Consider the following 15,513-nt stretch of genomic DNA (forward strand, 5'->3'; position numbering starts at 1 on the left):
ATTGTGATGATAAAAATTGATGCTTGAAATATGGAACACAGCAATTTTTTGGTGCATGACAGTACAAAGTTGAGCGTACATTCTCCTTTTTGCAGGCGTTAAGGGCATTTTGCGTGTGCTTTTATCAAAAGCTGCACAAATCTAACATTTCTCTTACTAATTTGAAACTTCTAACAATGGGATTATAGGCACAGGGTCAAAAAGTGAGCGGTTTTGATAACATGGCTGCTTTTTTATGTCACACTTCTGTGCATGTGGAGAAGTATTTTTGTGTGTTCTTCAAAGCTATTATTAAGATGTAATGGAAAAAGTTGTCTTCCAATTTTTTAATTAGCACTGAGAATTTTCTGCATTTGAACACGAATATCAATATTTATCTCAAAGCTGAGCACAAAGCAGTTAGTACTGTCAAGAATTTGTTGAAGAATTGAGATTAAATATGCATACCAACCAAAAGCTTGGCCTGAAAACCAGAAGTCAGTGATAAATTAATTTACTTAGTTCCTTTCACCTGGGAGTGACCACTTTTAGTGGGCAGTGGATAAGATGTGTCATCCGGTACCCCTAAAAACTCTTTCCCTTCAGCAGTTCTCTAGATATGGCAAGGAAGAATTCACGTGTAAAAATGGGTATTGCGTTATTTCCATACCGTACAGGCCACGTAAACTATCTGAATGTTTGTCATCTTAACACTGAATAGTATCTAAGAAACATCCCCAAACTTTAACCTGTAAAAAAGACCTGCAAATGGCAATGGTAGATCCTTTCAGACTGCAGCTAATGTGTCGGTGGTTTTTCTTGTTTGTGTTTTTGCTTTCTGGCAGACTCTGGACGAGAGCTTGTTATTACAGACCCCGTTATCAAGAATCGAGAGCTCTTCATTTCAGATTACGTTGACACTTACCACGCTGCTGCCCTCAGGTGAGTTACAGGGGATGCGGTGCTGGGTCTCGGAGCCGGATGAGAAAAACCTTCTTGAGTGAGAGAGATGCTTTTTCTGGTTTTGTGGCGGATCATTAGTGTACTGCTCAGCTTTCTCCTCCTCTCCTGCAGTAATTAACTTGTGTTATCTGCTCTCATTCAAAAAGGAGCTGTAATTCTACAATCTCGTTTTCATCTCGGTTAATCAATGTTGCTCAGAAGATATTGTTTCCCATCCTTGCCAATTTAGGTTATTGCTAGTTCCTGCAGAAATACTACCCTTCCCTCCTCCGTGTTTGATTTCGTTATTAACAATAGCATCTCCCAGTAAAGTGACTGTTAGTGTGTTGCCCTGATTAAATTGCGTTAAAGGCTTTTTCTCTGAGGCACTTGTCATTGTTGCAGCTCAGCTAAGAGCTCCATTAAAAACTGGCTGCGCAGACAGGAGGTAATGGACCCCTGCGTTGTTCACCGCGCGGTCTGCCCTTCCCTGGAGGTTGCTGCTCTCTTTTACTTGCAAAGTTTTTAACTGAAGTGGCCAACCTTTGTCTGGGCTGAGGGGATAAACCATTACTTCAAAATGTTTTCAAATAGAAACAGCGAGGCGTTATTTTTCAGCAGATTTTCAACATGCCTAATGTGCATGGGTATTGTCAAAATGCAAATTGAATAATCTCCCTGATAATAATGCTCAGATGGTGTTTCACTAGAACCATCTGGAAACATTTTTTGTTCAGAGTCACTTTGCTGAAGCCACTTACTTCAAGACAAACTGGCTGTGACTTCTGTCATAAGGGTGGGAAGAAGTCTTTGATTTACATATTGGACTTTTTTATAAACTCAGAAAATTCCAGTGGTGTACTATAATCTCATGAAATTCCCCAGTGCCTTTTCTGAGTTACAGAAGGTCGCTTCTGGCACGCTTAGAAACAAGCTAGCAGGAGGTTGGCTGTCTTGATGGAACCAGTCTTGGAGCTCTACCTGACTGCTTAAACAGAGAGAAACTGAACTGTGTACATGGAATTTTCCCTGGGAGTATTTTAACTTCTCTTCTACATCCTTTCTGTTTTTTTTCTTTAAAGAAAAGACAAAAATGGAAGGATAAAACTGGAATATATGTGCATACCAAGCAAACTTGAAAAATAACCTTCTCTTCTCTCCTTCCAAAAAAGAATGGAGGCTGCTGAAAGACCAAAGCAATCACTTCCTCAACCTGTCTCGTGTTTTATTTGCCGCCTTTTTGTTTGAAAATACATACCATGGGCACCTTTCAGATCACTCTCTTCTTTCTCTTTGTTGGCATATGGTTTCACTGTTTTGTTGTGTTCTGGCTTGTTTGTATTTCTGATAATTCTTACAGGCTTGTAGATGGTATCTGAAGATGCTCGTAATGGAGAGAATATACTTTTGCAGGATGCAGGTTACATTTTTGCTGATTCTTTCCTAGCAAATTGTGATTAATACACATCAGTAACTTTCAGTGTACAAGAACAACATAGGGGTAATTGCACATGATGTTCTTACAGTTTGAGAACATAGAGTAGGCAGGATGTATTGTGATGCATGAAAGGAGGGTTAACATGAAATTCTAATTTATTAAAGTATGAGATTATTTCTCTGCCCTCTGCCAGCAAATGGCTCTGGTCGCACAATGAATTGATGACAAACTGGGAAATAAAACCAGTGACTGTAACTACCAGTCTTCTGCTTGAACCAGTGGAAGAATTCAACCAGAGGATACTTGTAGATCCCGGTGGAAGTGTGTAATAAAGTTATGTCCTTTTTACCTATATGGTGAATCTTTGTGCAGTACTACTTGTCTGAAGTGCTGGGAACAAGATGTACTGCTTTCATGAACACAGATAATACAAGCTTATCTGGAAAATGCTTATTAACGCTCAGGTGAATTATTGAAAGGAAACAAAATCATCTTCCCCAAAATACTTCAAAAATGTGAATATCATGTGAAATATCAAAACAAACACTCCTTATTTTCTTCTTTCTGAATGACTACACTAGGACTAAATAGCCACTGGGGGTAAAATAAATATTAGTGAACAAGTTTGTCTTTCAGTATTTCCATGAGGCATCTCAATTATGGACCTTGTTAATGGTCCGTTGCAACCTGCCACGACCTGTGCAAAATCCAGCGTTGCTTTGTCCTTTGCCAGAAAGGCAATTGGCTGAGAATTAGGCAAAAATAGGGACAATTCTGGAGCTGGAGCTCGCAGGATGGCCGTGTCGATTTTGTCTTGGAACAGTTGGCAACTTTAATTCATCCTTCATCCTTCTGGTGTGTGTTTTCCTCACCTGTAGTAGTTGATGTTGAGAATCGTAGAACTCAAGTTCCAAGGCAGAGTTCTCGGTGGCTGTTGGTTGGTAAGCCTTTTTTGAGGGCTTTCCCATGAAAAGATGAGGAAAGGAAGGAAGCTTAGCATTTCGACTTTCTAGTGCGGTTTTTCAGGTATGCAGTGCTTTTAAGCCCTGGTGAGAAGACTAGGCAAACAGATCCAGTATTATTGCAGGCAAAATAATTATTCTTCTCAGTTTACTGTTGGCAATAGCACTTTTCATCCAGTTCTAACCAAGATTGGCAAACCTTTTTATTTAATAGTGTTAAATAACCCCTGTAGCAGCTTATTTATAATAGCAAATATTATTCGGTAAATACAAGGGCAAAGAGATGCTATCTTTATTAATACTAGAAAGCTTGACATACAGAAAAAGTGCAAAATCTTGTGCTTTGTTTCTGGCGTGGAATCAGGTTTAGAAGAAAAGCAGTGGTTCTTTGGCTGGCTGGCCCGTTCCTCTCTGCCCGCTTCTCATCTGCTGCACTGAGGGACAGAACAGGAGCAGCTCCCCAGCAGCAACGCGCCAACAAACCCTTGGGGAAATGTGATCCAATTTGTTACAGCTCATCCTTAAGGATAATAACTTCATCAACAAACTATATTCAAAAAAAAAAATTAACAATCTGTTGTAGAAGCAGCTAATAAATCCTCTTTTCTTTTTTCTCTCTCTTTTTAAATGTCTCCGTGTGTTTTATGTATGAAAGTAGAAGGATGAAACTTGTGTGTGCTTGGAATTTGCGTTGTTGGGATTGCTGGCTTTAGCAAGACTGCATAGCTTTGCTTTTTATTTGGAGGTGTTATTAAACTAAAGTTTTATTTACCTTTCTAAATGAAAAGCTGACTTCCCAGATATGAATAGTAGAATTCTTGAAGCTTCCTTACAGATGTAAGTATAATAGGACTGTAAAACCTTTAAGAAAGACATTTTATGGATTGTATTTCTAAGGTAGGTATTGTTCATTAGTCTGATTAAATTTGGGCTCCTCAGGATTCTGTGCTGGTTGAATGAGCATTAAAGAATGTTTACAGAATGCCATCTGAGACATTGCAACTGAATTTTCTTCTCTTTCCACCATGGGAAGAATCTGCAGGGTTATTTGTTACAACAGGCTTATATTTACGAAGTTTTAGATGTTTATGAGAACACAAGGATGTCTGTGGCTTGTACGCAGATTGCAGTGGCGCTTAATTGAAGTAGCAGTTATTCAAGATGGAATTCTAATACCATTTTCCCTCTTTCTTTCCAGAGGGAAGTGTAATATCTCCCATTTCTCTGACATCTTTGCTGCTAGAGAGTTTAAAGCCCGAGTGGATTCATTTTTCTACATACTGGGCTATAATCCAGAGACAAGGTAAGTGAAATGACTTTTAAAGGCAAGCTTTACCACTGCTCTGAGCCTGAAGGACTAGGAAAACTCCTTCAAAACAGGTTTTTAGAACTGTGAAATTTTTTTAACGGGTGCAAACACTAGCAGGAATCTTTAGCTGTCTCATTGGCTAAATGCACACCCCTGAAAATACCTTTAAAAATACATTCACGTCTTCTAGTAAGCAATGTTGAAACTTACACACTTTTAAGAAATCAAATTGGAAGTTTTTAAGTGTGGAAATTCATGCTGGCAAGTGTAAAGACTCATGCAGGGTCCCACGTCAACAATTCCTAGTCTATGCTTTGCTGGCGTGGAGCAAGTTAGAGGTACGAAAATAACTTTTTTTTTTTTTGGAAATGAATACATGTTTGAAGAAGCTATGTTCAGCACGCTCTTTCATTTCACAGTTCTTTCACTCTGCCTGGGAGTTGTCCAACCAGTGTTTATCAGCTGCGTATCAAAGCTGATACTAGACCATACCTTCATTATTTTTCAGGTCCAAACCCTAACTTTTAGATTTTCACTTCTGTAGTTTTGTGAACACGGAGAATGCCTTACAAATACCAGCCTGAAAGAGTTTGTTGTCTATGGGCGTATTTCCATGAGCACTTGTGTAAAAGATTAATAATGCGTGACAGGGCTCAGCGCGGTCTGTGCCAGCTGAAAGTTGTATTGTTTCTTTCAACGCGGAAAACACGATTAGCTTGTGGGCCTTGATTTCTAGAGATATTGTTGCAAAAAGTATTATTTTAAGAGGGGATTTGATAGGCATATAAGTAATAACTATTTGAATTGTTACATTGTAGATTTACCACTTTTAATGCAGATATGAATCTTTATGCTTCAGGGCGTAGCCAACCACGAAGTGCTTGCAGTTAGGAAGAAACTCCCTGTGTGGGCATATTATTGTGGAATTGCCTATTTATGAGGTTTCCTGTACCTTACTCTGGGTGAATTGCCCATGTGTCTGAGAGAGGGTATGGGACGAGGTAAACTTCCTCGATCCAGTTGGTTTAGGTTCATAGCAGTTGTTCTCGGTGTAAGTCCCTCGGAGGCAATTGTGCTAGTGTATGCTGCTGAGCTCTGGGCATGAAATCCTATAATGCTTTAAAATACAGTATGTTGAAATGGTTTTGTAGCATAATTTGTGGGGTTTTTTTGGAGCAGTCCGACAAGGTGAGGCATTTATGAAGTTTGCCGTGATACACCTCTCTGACATTCAGCCCTGTGCCTGCCCCCTGTATTTAACTTTTCTTCAATGCATTTTAGTTTTGGGGGTGTGGATGCTAAATGAACTATTTGTATTAGTGTTCAAGTTCTGTGTTTAATGGATGATTTCTCTTATAAAATGTCATTTATGTAAGTTGTCAGTGCAGTTCTAAACCCACTTTCTGTGTAGAAGTAGCTGTTAATTCTTCCAGCTATTAGAAAATAACTGAGCCTGAAAAGATCGATGAAATGACAAAGCATAGCACTTAGTGATCAGCTAATTACTCAGGCTAGCCAGCTCTCCAAATGTAGGCTTTTCTTCAGTTGGCTGCAGCCAGGGTTTTTTTAATTCTAGCTCTTCAAGTCCGTATTTTGTCTTGGAATGGGGGGAGGTTTAGAAAAAGGACCAGAGTCTAGGTTGCTTGATTATTTTTGACCTGTGTGTTTGCTATTGCTTTACAATCCATGCTTCTTTGGATACCTAATTCTAGATTTATTTTGCTTTTGGAAGTAAAATTATTGTAGCACACGTTCCAGGATGACCTGTTGGTGATTTGTCTATGAAAACAAAACTTTGTCTTGAACTTTATCTGCTTTTCTAATGCAGTGTTTCGTTTCACATGGAAAGGATGGAAGATGTTCGTGGTAGCTTGAAGTAATAACATGTTGTAGATGAGGTTCTGAATACTGCAGTGTGATCCCCTCAAGTGACTTGAAGTGTGTGAAAGGATACATTCTTAGACCAAACAAGCTCGAGCTGTGGATTGCATCTACCAAGATATATTTCTGTTTGAGAGATCTTATTTTGTGTTCAGCATAAGCTGCTCGTATACTTTTCCAGGACTCTCGGGTGCAGCTCAGTGTGTTGGGAATCTGACTATTTTTTATGTTTTTTTTGTGTTCTGTTTGCAAAAAAAACCACCAACCCACAAAAATCCCAGACCCCCCAAAACCATCCAAAACACTGATGTGGTGGATGTGTACTAAGAGGCCCTTCTGTTCTTGGAGTGCACAGTACTAAAGGGAAGTGTGTCTTGTCCTTTCTTTTCTATTGGAAATCTTGCTGGCTATAGGTTCAGCTTGGAAAATATCAACCACGATCCTGTTGTTGATCATTCCGTAGTATGGAAGTGGTAAACCTGTGTGGTTTGAGATAACTTTTTTTTTCCAATGTGTATCAAGTTGTTGGTTTTTTTCCTAGAGTTTGGTAAAAGATTACCTCCTATGTTTCAGCAACTCTCACATCAGTGAGAAAAATCTGATTGTGGAATAAACCCCTAAACTAATCTTAAAGCTAGAGGCTGGGTGTTATCACCTTGAATAGAGCGTTGATCAAGCTCGTAAGCAGACCTGAAATATATTCCTGGCTCTCAAGAGCGTGGAATACATTCGCTAAACTTGTATAGCCAGCTGAGAAAGAAAATTCATTTTATGCTAAGTACTCTAAAATAATTAATTTCATGTCTCTTCAGAGAAGTGACTGCTCTAATGCTGACTAATTCCACTAGGGTGGAATCGCGCTCAAGCTTTTGGGTTCCCCAAATGGCTGGATAAGACGAGTGCTTTACCAAAGAAGAAATGTTAGGTGAATTGTATATGCCCTGGAATTGGTTTAGAAGCATTACAAAGTGTATAGAACAGCAGTCAAACAGCTTTAATGGAAAGGAAAACCAGACCTGAGGTACCACTTCGGAAAATCGGTAACTGCTCCAGCTTGAGTTAAGCTGTTTTTCTTGGCATTTGAGTCAGAAATCGGCTCTGTTTAAAAGAAATATTCAGCCAGGCTTGGGGATGCTTTTGAATGTGCCTGACCTCAGGCAGCTGATTTTCACTAGCTCACGTCTTCCCACTCCTCTACTACACCTCTGGTTCTTACCCCAGCTGTAGGGTAGTGCCAGACGTAGCTGAGTCTGGCCAGAACTTGTCCTGGCCCTTCCTTTTGGTACCCTGCCATCCTGTGCGAACCTACGGAAACAACCCGGAGCCCTCTTGCCCAAGGATGCAGCCATCCCACCTGTCACCATGGGTATTGGCCTGTTGTAGCGTACCCGCGTGTGCTAGGCAATCAGTTCTTTGATCTCAGGAGTAAATAAACACACTGTGAAGTTTTGTCTGACACTGATATCTGTAAATATGCATAGATTTAAATGCTCCTGAATTTTTACTTGGAACTAGAAATAATCAGATATTATTCTACAGTTTTCATGGCCACGAATCTAAATTACTTTTCTGCAATGTTGTTTTGCACTGTAGGACAAAATAAGACCAAGCATTCAAGGCACGGGTGAATTTTCTGAATAGATGTTTTGGGAAGACCAGGATCTTGTCTGTGGTTTTATTCCACAACATTTGCTTTTCCTTTGTTTTGAATCTTTCTTCTAGAGTGTTCTCGTTGGGTGGTGGTGTGAGCTAAATGAGTATTGTTGTGTCTCTGAGAGGAGTGTTCCCAAGAGTGAAATAGAAGGTGACTTGCTCTTTTGTGTGTCCTTCATGGCTTCCTATTTTCTGTTGAAAGTATGAAACAAGAGCCTCTTTTTTTTTTTTAAATTTTCCTTCCTTTCTATGGAAAGGATAGTGGGTAGAGTACAAGTTTCAGTTCTAGAAACAGATAAGAGTGTATATTCTTACAATAAGCCAGTGTGCCGTTGTGTGTAAATAGGATTTTCAAAGCTTCAGCTTAGTATTCTAGTCTGTAGTCTGGGGAAATTTGGTCAGACAGTTGTGTTATAACAGGGGTGAGCTGATAGAATGCTGTGGTGGGTTTGTCTTTTTTCTTTTTTTTTTTAAAGCACTTTATAAAACTTCATGTTTTTCTGGAAGTTTTGAATACATAGCCTAGTATAGCTTAGTATTTAAAAAAAAAACAAACAAACAACTTAGGAACTTTTATCATAGTTGTGTTTGGGATTTTTTGTTTTAACGGGCATGAGCCAAGCCCCTTTATTCTGTGTTTTAGGGAACGGCTCCTTCAGGTTATGAATGAGCTTTGGTAGCATCAGGTAGTTTCAGCAGGGCCATGGTACTGAAATGTTCAAGTTACTGAATGTTTGAGTTATTGCAGGAGCCAGACTATGTTGGTGAAGGTTCCTAAGAAGGGGGTGGGAGGTAACATAATCTGGACAACAAGAAAGCTGCAGCCACTTATATTCAAATAAAATTTTCTCACTGGATTATTGTACGAGACAAAATTTCAGATTGTTCTGTGGCCTGGTCGGTTTTGCTTAATCTGTTTCTGTCTCTTTAAAATTCCAAATTTGAGAAACTTTTTATCCTTCTCTAGCCTCGCAGTAAATTCAGGCATCTCAGGTGCTCTAAAATGGAGGCAGGTACGCTAATTAAAGGGTTTTATGCTCTAGGGGGAAGGGGTATTACCTTCGTATAAATGGGTAGCTAGGAATTTTTTGAAAACTATATTAATAAACAGGAACGCCAAAAATCAAGGATGCTGAAGGAAGTTCAGGCAGTGAAGTCTGGCCCCTCTTGGGTTCACCTTGTGTTGGCACATGCTTGTAAATGACAGTGGCATTGTTGCTGAGAATTCATATTCTTAAAATGTTCAGGTAGAATAAAAGTATTTCTGTGAATCAGCTTGCTGCTTTGTTTCCTGACGTAATTTGTGTATTAAAGTTGAAGCATCTGTGAAAGCCTTTTAATCGATGTGATTTTTTTTTTAAAAGCGAGCAAAGGAAAACAAGCTTTTTAGAAGCCTTTTTTTAAAAAAATCAATGCATGTTTCCCTTGGAGAAGACAGAAGGGGTTGCCGGCACGCCGATCCCCGGCGCTGGCGTGGCCGTGGCTGCGCGGCAGCGCGTTGGCTGTGCGGGATCCCCCAGCGAAGGCCCCACGTCCCTGCACAGGGGCTGGGTACCGGATCCACGGCGGCGGCGGGCGGCGGGGCTGGATGGTGATCGCGCCGAGCGAGGAGAGACGAGAGACGCGCGGGCTGAGGGAGGGTCACAGCACATGCTCAGTCCTCCCAGTCCGAGGGCGAAGTTTCTGCGTTCTGCGTGCAGGCTTAGGTCATAGCACAAGCTCAGTGAAAGCTCTCTGAGGTCTCTCAGACTGCATGTGCCTCCATTTTGAGTTGGTAGAGTGGAAAAGGCAGAGTTTTAGCTGTTAAGTAGAGGGTTCAGGAATACATCTAAACCCACAAGAGCCTGTCATAGTCATGGATGATCCATTCAGCCCCTGCAGGTAGGCTGCATCACTCTGGCCTCCCCTAAACAATGATGATTTTTGCTGTTATTTGTGACTTCTGAAATGTTTATGAAATCATTTCATTACTATTGCATGTTCCTCAGAACCTTGTAATCACATCAGCCTTGCCGTGCAGCTGCATGAGGGCGCTGAGCAGGCGATCTGCTGCCTGAGGGGTGCATGGAACAAAACCTAGAAGCTGTGTGGGCTTATATTATTTTTTATTTTTTTTTCCTTCCCTCGTGGTGCAGCTTTAATTTCAGTTGTGCTGTCTGCATGCCAACCTTCTGGCAGGTCCGTGGGGAGCTGCAGAGGCACTCGGCAGGATGCAGGGCTACCGAAGTGGCTATTAAGAAATGTTTGGGCCTGCAACAGACTGTTTAGATGATGTTACAGGAGGGTTGTGGATCAGCAGGTTGCCCCGAGGATGGGTGGTTCTCCTTTTGATGGAGGGGCAGTGATCCTGCTGGTAATTCCTTAAGTATGAAGAAAAAAAAAAAATAGTAGCCAGCGTGGTTCTGCTTATTTCAGTCACAAATAACACGTATGCATCTAAAATGCAACAATATAGTCTTATGCATTGAGAAGCTTGTCACACGTCAGCTGTGTAAGCAGCACCCAGATCGGTTTTATCGGGCTAGTGAAGAATTTAAATTTTTTAGACTGATCTGAATAAAATAGAGGACTTGGGCTCGACAGGTTTGTGTAATGACAGTATGGTTGGGACTGGCTTTGAGGCCCTTGTGGGACAGCCGTCAGTGGCTTGTGGCTGCTAAATATAAGCGTGTTTGAGAGGACTTGGGTGTGTTGAATGGGAGTAAACTTAATTTTGCAGCGTGTCCTCATTCCCGATGGTGTCTGAACTGGTGCGGAACTGGGCGCTGCTCTGCTGTGGCCCTCTGCTAGCCCACTGGCTTGCAGGCCTGACCTCGGTGCCATGGGGTCTGGTGCTGAGGGGAAGTCCCTCAATCAGGGCAACTTGTTTGCGAGTTACTGGAGTGTATTGGGTTTGGAGGTGACAGGATGGCTTGTGCTGCTCATGGTGACATCTCTGGAACTTCTTAGCAGGAGGTTGACTTATAGCCTTGCACACGTAGCCGTTCACCGGTGCAGTCGGCGTTGCTGGGGCTGCCTGCCTTCTCTTGTCAGAAGCTGAGGGGCAAATGATGAACAACAAGTCTGCATAATTTTGTCCATTTTAGTGCCATGTCCGTACCTGTTTGCTGTCAGAGGTGTCTTTCCTTTTTCCATTTCCTTTTATACCTATAGAGCATAAAAATCCAGAACACCTATTTAGTGCGGGTCACTGACTGCTTTTGCCAATGGCTGAAGCAAAGTTGTGCTTGTGATTACAGAGGCAATTCCCTTGAACTTCAGAATGGCTGAATCACCTCAGAATTGAAAGGGTTCTCCCTGTAGGCCTAGGCTTCAGAAACATTCTTATTCCTATTAAAGGAGCTACCTGACTATGTACAGGAATATGGCAGTGCTCTGCAGGAATACAGGGATATGACACCTGTGTCCCTAACGTTTGTTTTAAAATCTTATAAGCAGAACAGAATGCATGGAGGGATGGGGAGGGCACAAAGCAGTCTGTTTAGTGCTGTTTTTCAGTGGTAGCTTGTGCATGCATTTAAAAAAGATTTGAAAGAAATGCCACTTCTAAACTCAAAATGAAAATTTGGTCAGGTTTATTTTTAAAAAACTGTAAGGTTAACTTACAGTGGCACAGGTGGAAAAAATGGAAACACCTCCAGGTTGTAACAAAACAAAATCTGACTGTCAAACAAAAGTATGACATTTGGCAAAACAAATACTGCTGGAATAATATGCCAATTAAGGCATTCTTCACTTAATCACTTCCACGTGAGGACTTGTGGATGTGGTGTTAGTTGTGTTGCCTCCCAGACCACCCCTCCTTGCAGGATGCCTCTGGTGTCCATGCTGTGCTTGTGTAGAATCAGGTGGTTCCCGCTTCTAGCAAATGTATAGATATTTTTATTCCCTGTGGCAGAATTCTTCTCACAGCAGACCTTCAGCATTTTTTGAGATCTCAATTTTTCTTTTCCACATGCTTCAACACACGTCTTCCACCTGTATTGCCAGCTGTGGGGTTGGTCAGCCAGTTTATAATGAAAGCAGTTCCTTAGGTTTGTGCATAGGTGTACAAGGCTGTGGCACTTTGGTTTAAAAAAAAAACACCACCACAAATAGAAAACCAACCCCTCCCCCTAAAAAACCACCATGGTACCACCCCACCAGAAAAAAGACAGACAGACAGACACACACACACAAAAATGCCTGGTAGCAGTAGAAGGCAGGCTGTCTGCTCTAAGTTATCTGTGGTACTGGCAAAATATTCAGTGTGCTGAAAAGAGCCTCTCCCCTTGCTCAGCCCGTGGAGTGGGCTCATGCCGTTACTGCTGATGGGGAAGTTTTAAGCTGGCTGGATGCCCAGAAGATTCTCCCCAGTTCAGACTGTCGAGGGGTGGTCGGGGGCGTTGCAGTTCCACTCCCAACAACTGTTTGAAGTTATGAATATATTACGGGAAGTGCTTTTGTTTTGTCCTTTGGATGAAGAAATAGTGGCCAAGTACTTGATAGTCTTACTTCCCTTTGTTATGGCTTCATTTTAGCTTTTTTCAAGACCTAAACCAGTCCTTCCAATTCTTTAGGCTTAAATTGTTTTAGTTGGAGCTTCGTACATCCAAGCGTATGACTGAACTAGGGGTATCTTCAGGCTTATTTTCTTGCTGCTCAGCTTTAACATTTGCTGTTGCTTCTCCATGTATCTGCTCTTCAACAAAGCTGGAGACTTGTGTTGTCAAGCAAGCTAAGAGACTGCGTGGTAGGTCGTTATGTCTAACCTTGACAAAGCTTTATAGAAAAAATTAACTGCTAGGTTGCTGCCTGGTTCCGCTGTCCTGCATATAAACTGTGGTTGTGCTGAAGAAATGGTGCCAATGTGGTATATAGTCTGTTTTAATAGTGAATATTTGCTCTGAGAAGTGCAAACGTACTGCCTCGCCATTTTAGAAACTGTACAAGATAAACATTTAAAGCAACATAATTCCATGTTGAATTCATTTACATATTTATGTATCAGTTTAAATGTTGCTTGCAAATAAGTAACATTCTGGTTCTATTAAGATCACATGTAGATCAGATAAAAAAACTTCTTACTATGCAAAGGTTTCCACTAATTCTTTTTTTTTTTGTATTTGTGATCAAAATACTGGCATCTTCCTTATTTGAAAGTAAACAAATATTGGAAAACAAGGATTAGAGAGGTGATCAATGTAATCTTCAAGGAAAATATTACCCACAAAGGTAGTTCCTAGGTGGAGGGAATGCTTGTTTCCTAGCAGTAACTTGTGGGTCAGAAGGGCTGTATTCTGATCGCTTCCATCCTGCCTTTTGAGTAGGGGACAATACTTGCAAGGACTGTGTAGTCTTTTTTTTTTTTTTTCCCTCATATATAAACCTGATGAAAAATAACATTATCTTGAAAAAGTTTTTCCTGTCTGACTCAAACTTCTGCAAGTACTTCCTTCTCCAAACAGCAGCATGGGTGCAGAACACCGAGTCCTCCGCTTCCTTAAAGTTCTGACTCTGCAAGCAGTCAGCAGGTTTGAGCTTGTACGGGAGATACAAACGTTAGTACATGTTTATTCATTCCTGCTTTAGATTGAGCAATCACTAAAAACGTTCCCGTATAAGTTCATTTGCCTGAACTACGGGTTTGGGGTTTTTTTTTTTTCCACTCAGAACACAAAATTGGCTTGTGCATTTTTTTTTTATTAAAACACACTGTTACAACAGGTTTTAAACAAAACTTAAACTTACTAGAGGCTGGCCATTAGCAAGAATATTTTCTGAGCATTAAGATACTTTTAGAAAGAGGATTTTTAAAATCTGGCTTGGAGGTTTAAGGTACAAGTGCAAGCTGGAGACATGAAATCGGGTAACTTGAAGTAAAACTTTTAATGTAGAAAATAACCATTGGAAAAAGCTAAGAAGCCATTGTTTCATCTGTAAATTGCAATCAATCCCCATATAATGAAAACAAAACAATGTGACCAACTCACTGTCTTTAAGCGAGAATTGCTGTTTGTTTAGAAGCAGGGGGAGCCAATTCCCTTATTCTTAGGCACCTAACTCACAGGTTGGTGGTGGGGCTTTTTGGTTAGAGGTTAAATGGCCTGAACCTGATTGTCCCTTTTGTATTTTGAACTGTGTCGAAGGTAACGTGCATAAGAATGGTTTTGCTGGGCGAAGTCGGGGATCTATTTGGCTCAGTGTCCTGACTTCCAGCAGCGACCATAAGGAGATGCTGGGAGAAAGTAAGAACAGGAGCAGTGATGTATGACAGAGGCTTGTTGTGTTCCTGGGCAGTCTGTTTTGCATGACTGTGGTGAAATCTTATGACTTCTTCAGTGCTGCAGAAGAGCAAATGTATGTAAAGCTGCTCTTTTATAGTTAAGTCTTTGCAGACAGAGCCTGCAGTAGCATTGGATGAGGGAGGAGCGTGGCAAGGGAGGTTCTGAATTTTGTTTTATGGATTCATGGAATAAAACAAAACAGAATGTCCTAGCAAATGAATCTCTTGAATGTAATGCCAGTTCCTTTCAGGCCCTGATAAACTATTTTTTAACCAGCTGAACTTGGAGTGGAATAATTTTGTTCTCTCCAGTTTTGTCACTCTAGAGATGGAACAAAATGATCCTTGCCAGATGTTTTTAGAACTGCTGGTAAAGAGCATTTTTTTCATCTTGGGTATTGGACCATTTGCATAAAAGGATTTTTTTAAAAACATTTTCTTGAGACTTTACTAACTATTTCAGATTTATATTAATTTTGCAGAAATCACAAATATCTAGGAATTGCCTTACTGCATCACACTTTCAACTTATGTAACTGATTATCTTGCCAATAATAGTGACTGTTTGGCTACATCACTGTTAAAGTGTATGATTGCGATTTGTAATCTATTCTGCCTATAATATATATATCTAATGTGGTTTTGGATTTATTTAGTAAGCCATCGATTTTCTTACCAGACTTTGTAAATAAACCCAAATCTCATAAGATTGTTTAGTGCTCTAGCTTGTTATTGCATATTAAAAACAAGAAACCAACCCCCCAAGCCCCTGCCTGTCCTAGCTTTAAGCTGTGTCTTTCCTCTTTTAATTTTTTGTCACATAAAAATAATGACCTCTTCCAGCTGTTTTTGCACACTTCCTTAGCTACCGGCCTGTCCCCACGCCGTGGTGGCTGAATGCCTGGGAATCGCTGCTCTGGTACCTCTTCTGCTCAGCTCCAGAGAGCCCTGTCCCTTCCCGCAGGCTGGATTCCGGGATGGCGAGAGCTTCTTAAGTCGTGCCTAGATGTCTGGTGCATTTAGTGCTTCTAGTTTAATTGGTGAAACTTCTTTTGCACTGTTAACTTTGCTTTAGTGATAGGCA

The 15,513-nt window shown here is 40.8% G+C and overlaps 1 protein-coding gene across 6 annotated transcripts in view; it reads left to right on the forward strand.

Moving 5' to 3' along the window:
- The window catches only part of RERE (arginine-glutamic acid dipeptide repeats), a 243,524-nt gene that overhangs the window by 123,340 nt on the left and 104,671 nt on the right, over window positions 1–15,513 (forward strand). For 5 of the 6 annotated variants that reach the window (XM_054222253.1, XM_054222256.1, XM_054222255.1 and 2 more), the window contains exons 5-6: window positions 825–921; window positions 4,520–4,624. In XM_054222253.1, coding sequence (XP_054078228.1) covers window positions 825–921; window positions 4,520–4,624 — 202 coding nt within the window. Of the gene's footprint in view, window positions 1–824; window positions 922–4,519; window positions 4,625–9,846; window positions 10,046–15,513 lie in introns of those variants that run through there. The other variant, XM_054222258.1, reaches the window with a different exon arrangement.

This window comes from Rissa tridactyla, chromosome 16 (genome assembly GCF_028500815.1).
Source record: "Rissa tridactyla isolate bRisTri1 chromosome 16, bRisTri1.patW.cur.20221130, whole genome shotgun sequence".
Lineage (NCBI taxonomy): Eukaryota > Metazoa > Chordata > Aves > Charadriiformes > Laridae > Rissa > Rissa tridactyla.